We start from the raw sequence: 13,042 nt of genomic DNA, 5'->3' as shown, positions 1-13,042 counted from the left end.
AAGTAATTCTTAGTAGTGCAATAAGAGTAGGGGACTTTGGGACACATGCGTGGCTCAGTGGTTGAGCAGTCTGCCTTCAGCTCAGGTCATGATTCTGGGGTCCTGGAATCAAGTTCCATATTAGGCTCCCTACAGGGAGCCTGCTTCTCCCTCTGCCTGTGTCTCTGCCTCTCTCTCTGTGTCTGTCATGAATAAATAAATAAAATCTTTTTTTAAAAAGAGTAGGAGACTTTAACACACCATTTGCATCAATGAATAGATTGTCCAAATGGAAAATCAACAGGAATCAGTGGCTTTGAATGACATATTGGACCATGGATCTAACAGATAAATTCAGAACATTCCATCCTAAAACAGCAGAATATACATTCTTTTCAACTGCACATGGAATATTTTCCAGAATAGATCACATATTAGGCTACAATAAACTCTCAATAAATTAAAAAAGATTGAAGTCATACTATGTACCTTTTCTGACCACAGTGCTATGAAACTAGAAATCAACCACTATGAAAAATCTGGAAAGACCACAAATACATGGAGGTTAAACAACATGCTCCTAAACAATGAATGGGTGAACTAAGAAAGAGGAAATAAAAAAAAATACATGGGAACAAATGAAAATGAAAAACATAATGGTCCAAAATCTTTGGGATACAGCAAAAGCAGTTTTAAGAAGGAAGAGTATAAAAAAAAAAAATAAAAAAAAAAGAGGGAAGAGTATAGTAATATAAACTTAAGAAACAAGAAAAATCTCAAACAACCCAAACTTACACCTAAAGGAACTAGAAAAACAACAACAACAACAACAACGACAACAACAAAAAACAGAACTAGTAGAAAAAGTAAAGATTAGAGCAGAAATAAACAAAATAGAAACTAAAAAAATAATAAACCGATCAATGAATCCAGGACCTGGTTCTTTGAAAAGATCAACAAAATTGATAAACCTTCAACAAACAAACAAAAACAGAGAGAGAAAAAGGACTGAAATATCAGAAATGAAAGGAGGGGTGTCCCTGGGTGGCTCAGCAGTTTGGCACGCCTTCAGCCCAGGGTGTGATCCTGGGGTTCCAGGATTGAGTTCCGCATTGGGCTCCCTGCATGGAGCCTGCTTCTTCCTCTGCCTGTGTCTCTCTGCCTCTGTGTGTGTGTGTGTCTTTCATGAATAAATAAATAAATAAAATAAATTTTAAAAAATAAAATAAATTAAAAAAAAAAGAAATGAAAGAGGAGAAATAACAATCACCACCACAGAAATATAAAAGATTAAAAGAGAATATTATTAAATACATGCTAACAAACTGGACACCCTAAAAGAAATGGATAAATTGCTATAAACATATAACCTCCTAAAACTGAATCAGAAAGAAATAGAAAATTTGAACAGATCAATTATGGAATAGAATTGAATCAGTAATCAAAAAGATCCCAGTAAACAAAAGTCCAGGACCAGATGGTGTCACATGTGAATTCTACCAAACATTTATTTAAAGAATTAATACCTATTGTCAAACTTTCAAAATATAGAAGAGGAAGGAAAGTTGTTTTGAATTTATTCTGAGGCCAGCATCACCCTGATACTAAAGCCAGATTACAGGGCACCTGGGTGACTCAGTGGTTGAGCATCTGCCTTCAGCTCAGGTCGTGATCCTGGGGTCCTGGGATGAAGTCCTGCATCAAGCTCCCCATGGGGAGCCTGCTTCTCCCTCTGCCTATGTCTCTGCCTCTCTCTCTCTGTGTCTCTCATGAACAAATAAATAAAATCTTTAAAAAGAAAAAGAAGAGAGAAGACCCAAATTACCATTAAAAATAAAAAAGAGGATATCACATAAAGACCTTACACACGTTAAAAAGATAAGGGAATACAATAAACAATTCTATGCATATAAATTCAGTATGTTAGATGAAATAGGTCAATTCCTTTAAAGACACAAGCCATCAAAATTCACTCAAGAAAAACAGATGTCCAGAATAGTCCTGTATTCATTAAAATTAAGTTTGTTTTAAGGAGCTTTCTAATAAAGAAAATGTTAGGCAAGATGGTTTCACTGGTGAATTTAAGAAAAAAATACCAATTTAACACAAAATAGAAGAGAAAGGACTACTTCCCAACTCATTTTATTAGGCCAACATTACCCTGATAAAGCAGACAAAAACATTACCAAAAAACTACAGATGAATAACCCTCATCACTATATGTATATAAATTCTCCCCAAAATATTAGTAAATTGAATCTAGCAACAGAGAAAAATAATAATACTTTATGACTAAGCAGAGTTTATCCCAAGAATGCAAGACTAGTTCAGCATTTGAAACCAACATAGTTCACCATATTACCAAAATAGAAAGAAAACCACACATACATGGCAAATTGATTTTTTATTTTTATTTATTTTTATTTTTTATTTTTTTAAAGCTTTTATTTATTTATTCATGAGACACACAGAGAGAGAGAGGCAGAGACACAGGCAGAGGGAGAAGCAAGCTCCATGCAGGGAGCCAGACACGCAACTCCATCCCAGGTCTCTAGGATCACACCCTGGGCCCAAGGCAGTGCTAAACTGCTGAGCCACCCGGGCTGCCCACAAATTGATTTTTTAAACAAGTACAAAGACAACAGAGAAAAGAACATCTTTTCAAAAAATGGTCTGGAACAACTGGATATCCATATGCAAAATAAATAAGCTTCAACTCAAACTTTGTACCTTAAACAAAAAGTAACTCAAAATGGATCATAGGTCTACATGTAACATAAAACTATAAAACTTCGAAGAAAAACTTTGTGACACTGGGTTAGACCAATTTCTCAGTCAGCATTATTGACATTTTGGACTGTATAATTCTTCTGTGTGGTGGTGCAGATCATTTTGTGCATTGTAGGATGTTTAGTGGCATCTTTGACCTCTACCTACCTGATAGAGTAGCAACCCCTTCCAAGTTGTAACAATTAAAAAATGTCTCCCAATATGGCTAAAGGTCCTCTGAAGATCAGAACAATCTCTGATTGATAACCACAGGGTTAGGCAGAGTTTTTAGATATGACACCAAAAGCACAATCCAGAAAAGAAAAGAAAATTATAAATCGGACTATATCAAAATACATTTTGCTCAAACAACAACAAGAAAACCATGTTAAGAAAATGAAAAACAAACCACAGAACCTGGGAGAAATATTTCAAGTCATGTTTCTGATAAAGGACTTATATCCAGAATAAGGAACTCTCAAAACTCAACAATACGAATACAAATAACCTACTTTAAAAATGCACATAAGATCTGAACAGACATTTTGCTGAATAATAGAAGGATATTCCATTATTCCAAGCCCATGGAAGGATATTCAACATCATTTGTTATCAGAGAAATGTAAATTAAAATGATAATGAGATATCACTACACAATCTATTAGAATGGGTAAAATATTTTTGAAAAGCTGACAATACCAACGACTGACAAAGATTTGGAGCAACTGGAACCCTCATACACTGTGGATGGCAATGCATAACAGTGCAGCTACTTGGGAAAACAGTTGGCAGTTTCTTACAAAGTAAGTATATATTTATATACAACCCCGCAATCTAGCTCTGAAGTATTTACCCAAGTGAAATGAAAAACTATGCTCACATAAAGTTGTTGAGTATTTATAGGAGTTTTATTCATAATCACCAAAACCTGAAAATAATCCAAATGTATTTTAATAGATGAATGGATAAATAAATTTCTGCCCATCCATGCCATGTAATATATGCAGAAGAGTTAACATAGAAGGCCTGAGGCTGCTATCTTTAGAAAGACAAGCTTACAAGGTTGGCATTTCACTGATGTCTAGAAACTTGGCACTTGAACCATTTCCTACACTAAGCCCAGACTCTTTGTTATAAACAATGTGATTTATGTTGAACACCTGCTTTCCCTCTAGCAGTCTGGAATTGTCTGGAATTTTGATATCTGCTAGGCAGAGAGTGCCTGTGTAACAATCACACAATAAAAACCTTGGACTCTGAGTCTTTAATGAGCACCCTTGGGCAGAAATATTGCATGTATTACTGTCTTTTTCACTGCTAGAGAAAGGAGCGTGCTTGGTACATCCCTTCACAAGAGGGAGAGAACATAAGGAAGTCTGTGTATGGATTTATCCAGATTCTACCTGCATCTCTTACCCTTGCTGATCCTGTTATGTATCTTTTCACTATAATAAACCTAATATATTAATGAAACTATATACTAAGTCCCTTGAATTCCAATAAATCTCTGAATGTGGGGATAGTGTTGGAGCCCCCTAAAATAGGATACTACTCAGCAATAAGAATAAATGAACTGTTGATACATGCAATAACATGGATGAATCTTGCGTGCATTATGCTAAGTGAAAGAAGCTAGACTCAAAAGGCTCTACCTAGTGTAATTCCATTTATATGACATTTTAGAAAATGGTTTAGAAATAGCTACAAAGAATAGGTCAGGGGTTGCTAGAGATTAAAGGTGAATGAAGAGTTTGACTACACAGGGGCTACACAACAGACTCTGTGGGGGGAGGGGGGTTGGTGGGAGGTGATAAAACCATTCTGCAGTTTGGCTATGGTGGTGGTTATACAACTCTATGCAGTTACCAAAACTCAGACTTTTACACCAAGTAAAGTTCACTGTAAGTAAATTTAAAATAAATTTAAATTGAGATATAATCAACTGCCTTTCTATAACCAGCAACAAATAGGATAATTAAATTAAAAGCATAAGTTATAGGGGCACCTGGGAGGCTCAGTCAGTTGAGTGTCCAGCTCTTGACTTCAGCTCAGGTCATGATCTTGGGGTCCTGGGATCAAGCCCCACACTGGGCCACACTCAGCAGGGAGTCCACTTGAGGATTTCTCTCCCTGTCCCTCTGCCCCTCCCCTGGCTCGTGCTCTCTCTCTCTCTCTCTCAAAATAAATAAATAATTAATTAAAAAATTTTAAAAACCCATAATTTATGATAAGTACAAAAACTATTAAATACTCTAAAATAAGACTAATGAAAGACACATAGGCCTCTCTGTTGAAAACTACAAACTATAGGGAGATTAGAGAAGACATACATACATAAATAAATAAAGTAAGTAAATAAATAAATAAATAAAAAGATATACCATGTTCTTGGATTGAAATACTCCGATATTACAAAGACATTAACAATTCCATTGAAATCCCAAGATATATTTTTTTTAAGTTGACAAGGTGATTCTAAAATTATATGGAAATATAAAAGGTGAAGAACAGCCAAAAGCTTTAGAGCAATAAAGTTTGAGTACTTAGTGTGCTGTATATCAATACTTATCATAGAGTTATGATTAATCGGACAGTCTGGTATTGGTAAAAGGTTGGACAAATAGGAAACAAAATAGGGAGTCTGGAAAATGTGCCCTGATTTATATACATAGAACCCCTTATTTTGTGACAGAGTTTGTGCCAAAGAGCCTTGGGGAAGTTACAATCCTTTATATATGTATGGAAAAAATTAAAACTTGATTCCTATTTCACATCACCACAGAAATTTCCAGGTGGAGGGATCCCTGGGTGGCGCAGCGGTTTGGCGCCTGCCTTTGGCCCAGGACGCGATCCTGGAGACCCGGGATCGAATCCCACGTCGGGCTCCCAGTGCATGGAGCCTGCTTCTCCCTCTACCTGTGTCTCTGCCTCTCTCTCTCTCTCTGTGACTATCATAAATAAATAAATAAATAAATAATTTAAAAAAAAAAAAAAGAAATTTCCAGGTGGAGGGCAAACAATGTAAAAGTTAAAAAAATTACTAGAAAAGTTACTTTAGTGAATACTGTCATGCATAATGTTATGTCAAGTTCTTAAATAGGATACAAAAAGCTCATTATAAAGAAAAATATTGAAAAATTGACATTAAATTCTCCAGCTTCTGTTCCTCAGTAGACATCATTACCAGAGTAAGTGTAAGATCATTCGCAACATGAAGAAAGTCTTGTACCCACAGCATACAAAGAACTCCAAAACATAAATCAAGAAAAGGGAAATAACCAGTAGAAAAATGGATGAGAAAATAAAAGAAAGAAAGAAAAATGGATGAGAATGCTAAACAGGCCCTTTACAAAGAGAATATCCAAAATGGTCCATGAATGAGATATACTCATACTCAAAGGTACTCAACCTCTACAGCCACCAGGGAAATACAAATGAAAACCCGTATCATCATTATAGAATGACTATAATTAAAATGATTGGCAATTACAAGCATTAGTGAGGATGTGGAGTAACGGGAGCTCTCACTGTTGCTGGTGGGACTAGAACTTGATACCACCACTCCAGACAATGGCCAGTCCCTACTACAAGTGAGACATGTACCATCTCACACCCAGGCATATACCAACCATAAATAAGGATATATACTTTCACTAGCACAGTTGATCATTACGAAAACTGTAGACAACCCAAATATCCATGAACATTAGAATGCATAATTTTTAGTGTATTCAAATAATAGCTTATACAATGAAAATGAGCAAACTATTGCTACACACAACAACTCACAATTATAATGTTGAGCAAAAGAGGCTAGAGGCCAAGAATGCGTGAGGAATAGTTCATTTCAATAAAGTTAAAAAAACCCCACTAAACTACGAAGTTAGAACTCTTCCTTTGAGGAGGAAGCCCTTGAAAGGGGACAAGAGGGCACTTCTAAGAAGCTGGTGATGTTCTGTTTCTTGGTTTAGTTATAAGATATGTTCATTTTGTGATATGCATTGAGCTATATGCTTAGGATTTATTCATTTTTCTGTGTTTTTATACAGAAACATTAATATTATATGAAAATGCTTTAATAGGCCCCCAAATGCTTTTCTTCCAAGCATTTTAAGATTATATTAAGGTTTATATAATTAAATATTATATAAAATTAAAATAAAAAATATAAAAGATATTCTTTAAGTTAAAAAACCCATGAATCAGATGATATCAGTTCCTGTCTTAAAGTTATGGAATGGCTTCCTACAACACTAACAAGGACCTTTGATCTGGCTCTTGCCTACCTCTCTGTCCTCAATTCACAGGGTCTCCCCTCTTTATCACCATGTTCCACCCTGGTTGTCTTTCTTTCCCTCACATATACCAAACTTGTTTCTGTCACAGGTCTCTGCTTGCTCTACCCTCTGCCTACTGTTCCTTCCCTGCCCTTCTCTATAGCTGCCTGTTTCTTATCCTGGGTCCCCACTTAAATATCAGCTCCTCAGAAATGCCTTCCCTGACCGTCTATCTCATTTAGCACTCCCACCTCACTTCCTAGTCCCTCTCCACCCCTGGCGTTAGTCAACATTTTCTATAAAGGGCCAGATAGTAAATACTCTAGTTTTTGCAGGCCAGATGGTCTTGGTCATAATTACTCAACATTTCTGTGGTAGTGGGGAAAGTAGCTCTGGGCAATATGTAAATGAGTGGGAGTGGCTGTTCTAATAAAACCTTACTTATGGATCCTGACATTTAAATTTTATGACATTGCACATGCCATAAATTATTCTCCTTTTGATCTTTTTCCCTCAAGCATTTCAAAAGGTAAAAACTCTTCCTACTTAGTTCAATCATAAAAAGGCAGGCAGTGGGGCCAGGTTAGATGAATGGCCCTAGTTTGCCAGCTTCTGCTTTAACCTGTGACCCTGATTTACTTTCTTCCTAGACCTGATTTACTTTCTTTGCTACCTAAAATGACTTCATTCCTTCATGTGTTTGTTGTCTATCTTCTCTCGCCCCTAAAATTTCAGCTCCAAGAGGGAGGGGCCTCGTCTGTTTTGTTCTCCACTGTGTGCCTCCATCACCATGTCTGACACATGGAGGCCAGAAGAATTGAAGGCCCAAGCCCACCTGGGTGTGACCACAGCTTTGGGTTGGATCTTGATACTCTTCTTCCGTGTGGGGCTTACAGAAACAGACTCATGTTCTTCCTTCGAAGACTCTCCAACTGAGGATTCCAGTCGGGCTGACTGAGATCGTAGTAAAAGGGCTTCTCCTGAGTATCCAGTTGGCTTGGTGCTCCGCTCAAGATAGAGACTCGATTTTACCCTGGTTCGATTGATTTCTGCCTCTTCCTTAACCGGGTATTCAATGGTGAACAGGCCTGTTAACAGAAGACACAGCTGTCACTCTCCCTCGTGGCCTTCCCTGCCCTGCTGTGGGGCTCTGCCTATCAGCAGCCCTGCAGCTCATCTTCCATGCCACTCCTCCACTCTTGCATGTTCTCTGGCCAAGCTGCCCCCCCCTCTGGTGTCCAGCACACAGCTCCAACCCTAGTACAGTTAGTGGATCAGTAAATGTTGGCTGAATGTCAGAACAAATCAATCGCATTTCTATTTGTTCGTCAAGACTCAGCTGGGATCCCTCTTTCGCTATGAAGCCCATGTTTCATTCAGCTCTGTGTCCTCCATTGCACTCTTAGTGCACTGGGTACACAATGTCTCCATACTGTTCTCTTTCCTGAGAATGCTGTTGCCTGTATCTCCAGAGATAAGTAATTTCCACTACTTTCTTTGTTGTATTTATTCGAATTCTTGTTTTAGTTTCTCTACTAGACTTGAAAACTTCTGAGGCCTGGGATTTTCATTTCTTATTCGCTTACCAAACATTTATTGGACACTGGGAATATATAGATGACCCAAACAGGGTTCCCTGCCTCTGAGAACTCCTAACCAGGGTATGAGGGGGATGGGCAAAGAAATATTCACAATGCTAGGTAGTAAGACTTATAATTAGAGCATATTTATTATGTGGGAACCCAGAAGAGTATGAGACTCATTCTGTTGGGGGGAATCAAGGAAGGCTTTCTGGAGGAGAGATACAGTTGAATTGAGTCTTTAGGGATGAGGAGAAACTCCTTGGAGCACAGCAACTCCCCCCCCCCCCCCCCGTTAACCAGCCAGGGGGTGGCATGGAATGGAAGTCACTGTTCCTTTGTCCCCAGGCTCCTCAGCGAGAGACCCTAGATGTGAGAGGGGTCCCGAGGTCACCATGCTGGCGCTGGGGGGAGCCCTTGTGGCCTAACAGGGACAGCCTGGTGAGCTGGCTGCTTTTTTCCCTTCTATCAAGGTTGTCCACAGAGAGGAACAGGGTCTGCAAATGGATGACGGACAATATGGGAGACAGAACTGAAAGGTGAACCAGCTGTAGGAGTGGGTCAGAGAGTCACAGAACAACGACGGGAGGCCCAGGAGAAATAAAACAACCACAGGAGACGCTGAGGACACACGGGGCGGTGCTCAGAAACTGAAGGCTGTGAAGGCCACCACTACTCCCGACATGGCCCTGAGTGAGTATCTTTACTTCAGCGGCCTGGGCCTCGTCACTCCATCTACCAATGAGGAAATTGCCCTGCCTGCCCACCTCCCTGGGTGGCAAAGAGCTGTCCTCAGAGGTGCCTTGTAGGTGACCCAGGATTTAGGAAGTTATCAGATAGGCATCACCCATCTTTCTGCCCCTTACCTGCTGTCAGCAAGACAGAATTCATAAACTGTGACACTGTCTTTTGAAATCGCTTCCTCATCTCTGCCAGAGCTCGGTTCATCTTAGCTATCTTGTCGTCCATGCGGGCCAGCAGCTGGGGAGAGGCCAAGGAGGAGAGCATTGTTGCCTCCCTGCCAGGAGCCACGGGTCCAGCCCACCAACAGCTAGGCCTTGCTCTGGCTGGCGGCCGTGCTGTCCCCTCTGCCGCGACACGCCTCTCTCTTGCCCTCTGCTCAGTGAATTCCGGCACATCAGCCCAACTTGACTCAAAGTTGACTCAAAAACCTCGTCGGAGGGTTTCCCTGACTCTACTGGGCAGAACTGTTCCTTGCTCTCCATGTAGCCTGAAGTCAGAGTTAACCCTTTATGAAGTAATTGGATGCATCTGAGACTATCTTGCCTACAGGACCATAAGCTCTTAGAGGGCAGGGGCCAAGTCTTGGTCTCTTTGGTGTCCAAGCACCTGTCATGCAGAAGGCGCTCAATTAATGCTTGCTGCATTATGAATAGCTAGATAGACAAAGGCCTCTTTGGGATCTCTGCTGTTAGGCCCCCTCTATATGCATCCCCCGGTGCCCCCGTGCTCCCTACAGCTGCCAGAATATCTCAGATGAGAAACTGCTCATAGCCAAGGTTACATAGATTGACTGGTCCCTGTTGGGATCAAAGGCCCAGGCCTCCTGCCTCAATTCAGAGCCATGCTGAAAGGCCATTCTGGCTCTGAGGCCCTCACAGGATGGCAAGGTTTCTGTGGGGTTCAACCTCTACCTCTGCTGGAGCAGTTCAATGGCATACAGACCTAGGCTCAGATTTTAGAGTCCATGGCAGTCAGAGCCTGACCTTTCCTCCAGGAGGCCTTTGCTGATTTCCTCAGCTGGGAGCAATGCTCCCCATGCTAAATCCGAGCTTTGGCCCGTGCCTGTCCTTTCCACCCTGGGCCTGACCATGTTTTACCTCCTTTGCCCATAAACTTGGTTGGCCCCAAGAAGGCAGGATCTTTGCTTTCTACATCTCCCACTTAACACAGAGAAGTTGTGGAAACAATTTTCTGTGGAATTGAAGCCTCAGGTAGAGAGAATGGGATGGACAGTGGACAGATTTTTGGAAGAATGATGGTCAATCTATGTGTCCTACTTTACCCCGTAGGCAGGACTTCCATAAAGGATGCCTCAGTTAATAGCAAAGCCTCAACTATCCTTCTGGGTTTAGGCCACAGCTGCTGCTTCTAGGCTAATTTTATTTATTTATTTGTAATTTATACTCAGCCTGCTTCCAAAAAGGATTTGAAGTGGCACTGTGGGCTAATAAAGCTTTTAAATTGAGGTGTTGCCTCACTTTCAAAGTACTGCCTTGATAGAAATATTTAGTGAGGAGCCTGGCCGCAGGGCTGTAAAAGCTAGGACTGCCGTTCTGCATGACGCTCTGATAGGTGGCTCCTTCCAAGGTGATGGGAGTCTGGGGAAGCCATTTAACAAGCCTGTCACTGACAGGAACTTAGCAGGAGGAGGCCACCCTACTTCCCACCCTCAGCTTTTCTAGACTGCCATGGATTTTGCTGATGAATGATAACCAGCCCCAAACACACAGACATAGGAAAAAGTTGAACAGATTGTGTGGAAGCTGGGCAGGCCCTTACATATCCCTCTACAGATGGGGACACTGAGGACTAGAAGGGAAGGGGCTGGCCCAAGGCTCTATGTCTTCTTCCTAGCCTTGACCGGCCTGCACAATTAGCAAGTCTTCTCAGGGGCCCCTTGCAGCTCTGACAGTCCAAGAATCAGAGAGGAGACAATTTTCTGAGTCTCAAGATTTCATGTACAAATATTTCAAGATGCTTAACCTGGCAGCTAAAACCAACATTTGGAAATTGTGTTTCCTACAATAAAACCCATATTTCCTCATTTGCTGTTGTTTATCTAGTCTGAAATCTGTGTTCTCAAACAGAAGGGTTGATGACCTTGATGTTTCTGTGGCAAGTCAGTCTTCTGGGTCAACATCAATAACTACTGACTAGAACCCAGCACTGTTTCCAGAAGCTGTTTTAATATACTGATCTGCTTAGCCCTTTGCTAAGTGTCCCCGAGACAGCTATGCTTTTTGAGTTATGATGTCCTTTTAAATAACTTTCCAGCTTTCTACCACACTGGCAAACTGCCTCTGTGAGCTTCCCTGATGAAGACACCATCTTCAAGAACCACACGGTTCAGTATAAAGAAAATGCAAGCTACACATGTGGTTGTAAACATTTCTATAGCCACATTTTAAAAAAGCTCTTAAAGGTGAAATTAATTCTGGTAACAGATTTATCTAACCCAACATATATTTTTTTTCATTTTAATTTATTTATGATAGGCACACAGTGAGAGAGAGAGAGGCAGAGACAGAGAGAGAGAGAGGCAGAGAGAGTGAGAGAGTGAGAGAGAGAGAGAGAGAGAGGCAGAGGGAGAAGCAGGCTCCATGCACCGGGAGCCCGACGTGGGATTCGATCCCGGGTCTCCAGGATCGTGCCCTGGGCCAAAGGCAGGCGCTAAACTGCTGCGCCATCCAGGGATCCCCCAACATATATTTTTAAATGATTATTTTAACATGCAATCAAACCATTCATGAGAAATTTTACATTTTCTCTTCATGCTAAGTTTTTGAAACGCAATGCATATTTTCTCTTGTGGCCGATCTCCATTTGGACTTGTCACATTGCAAGTTCTCAGTAGCTGTTTGTGAAGTGTGACTACCATATTGGGCAGCACAGCTCTGGACTTCTCCTTATTCCAAGATTGCATTCAGGTAAGATAAAATAAGACTTGAATTACTGAGGGGCTTTCCTCAGCCCACAGGGCATGTTTGATGCATGGACATAGAGTGACCTCTTTTGGCTGTTCATGGGGGTCTTTAATTGCTTACATCCTGGTTCTTAGCTGTGAACCAGACTCCAGTGTTTACCAGATAAGAGGCTGTCAGGAAAACTAAGCATTACTACAATTTTATGGGAAAGAACAATTCTCTAATATCTCTTGCCTTTGGTAGGAAAAATAAGCTCACATTTTTTTTACACAGTCTAAAAAGGTTTTTAAGAAATATAGGTATATGACTTCATACATCCTGTGTACTTAGTCACATAACAGCAATTTTCAGAGTAATAGCATGGAATCAAATGGGCAGGGTGGACTCATCAGTAAGCATGATCATCATCTTAGCCCACATGGAGCCAAACCCAGGGTTCTTTTGCTCTTTGAAATAATCAGTGCAGCTTGAAGTCACAAGTATCTGAGTTTCCTGGATGCTCCAATGCTCCTTTAACGAACATTCTCTCCTGGTCCCCCAGGGGCTCCCATGGTGCCTCTCTCCCCTACACACTGCATCAGTCCAGCTGGATTACAATTGATGTTGATGCTGTTTCCCCTTCCATTAGATGGAAGGTATTTTAGAACTAGAGGGAATGAGATTTCTTCCATTTCTACATTCCCAGAAGCCAACTTGGCACACTGTAAGTGTTAACAAATGTTTATTGAATTACTTAATGAATTAATGAAGTTGAAATGCTGCTGAAATA

At 40.6% G+C, this 13,042-nt stretch overlaps 1 protein-coding gene across 8 annotated transcripts in view; it reads right to left on the bottom strand.

Moving 5' to 3' along the window:
* Positions 1 to 13,042, bottom strand: part of C19H3orf20 (chromosome 19 C3orf20 homolog) — a 77,720-nt gene that overhangs the window by 20,209 nt on the left and 44,469 nt on the right. For all 8 annotated transcript variants that reach the window (XM_072785008.1, XM_072785007.1, XM_072785010.1 and 5 more), the window contains 2 exons: positions 9,472 to 9,586; positions 7,861 to 8,113 (listed from right to left, as the gene is read on the bottom strand). In XM_072785008.1, the coding sequence (XP_072641109.1) occupies positions 7,861 to 8,113; positions 9,472 to 9,586 (368 nt within the window). The remainder of the gene's footprint in view (positions 1 to 7,860; positions 8,114 to 9,471; positions 9,587 to 13,042) is intronic.

This window comes from Canis lupus, chromosome 19 (genome assembly GCF_048164855.1).
Source record: "Canis lupus baileyi chromosome 19, mCanLup2.hap1, whole genome shotgun sequence".
Classification (NCBI taxonomy): Eukaryota; Metazoa; Chordata; class Mammalia; order Carnivora; family Canidae; genus Canis; species Canis lupus.
Note: the sequence above shows the minus strand (reverse complement) of the source record. Positions and strands in the feature narration are given on the sequence as shown.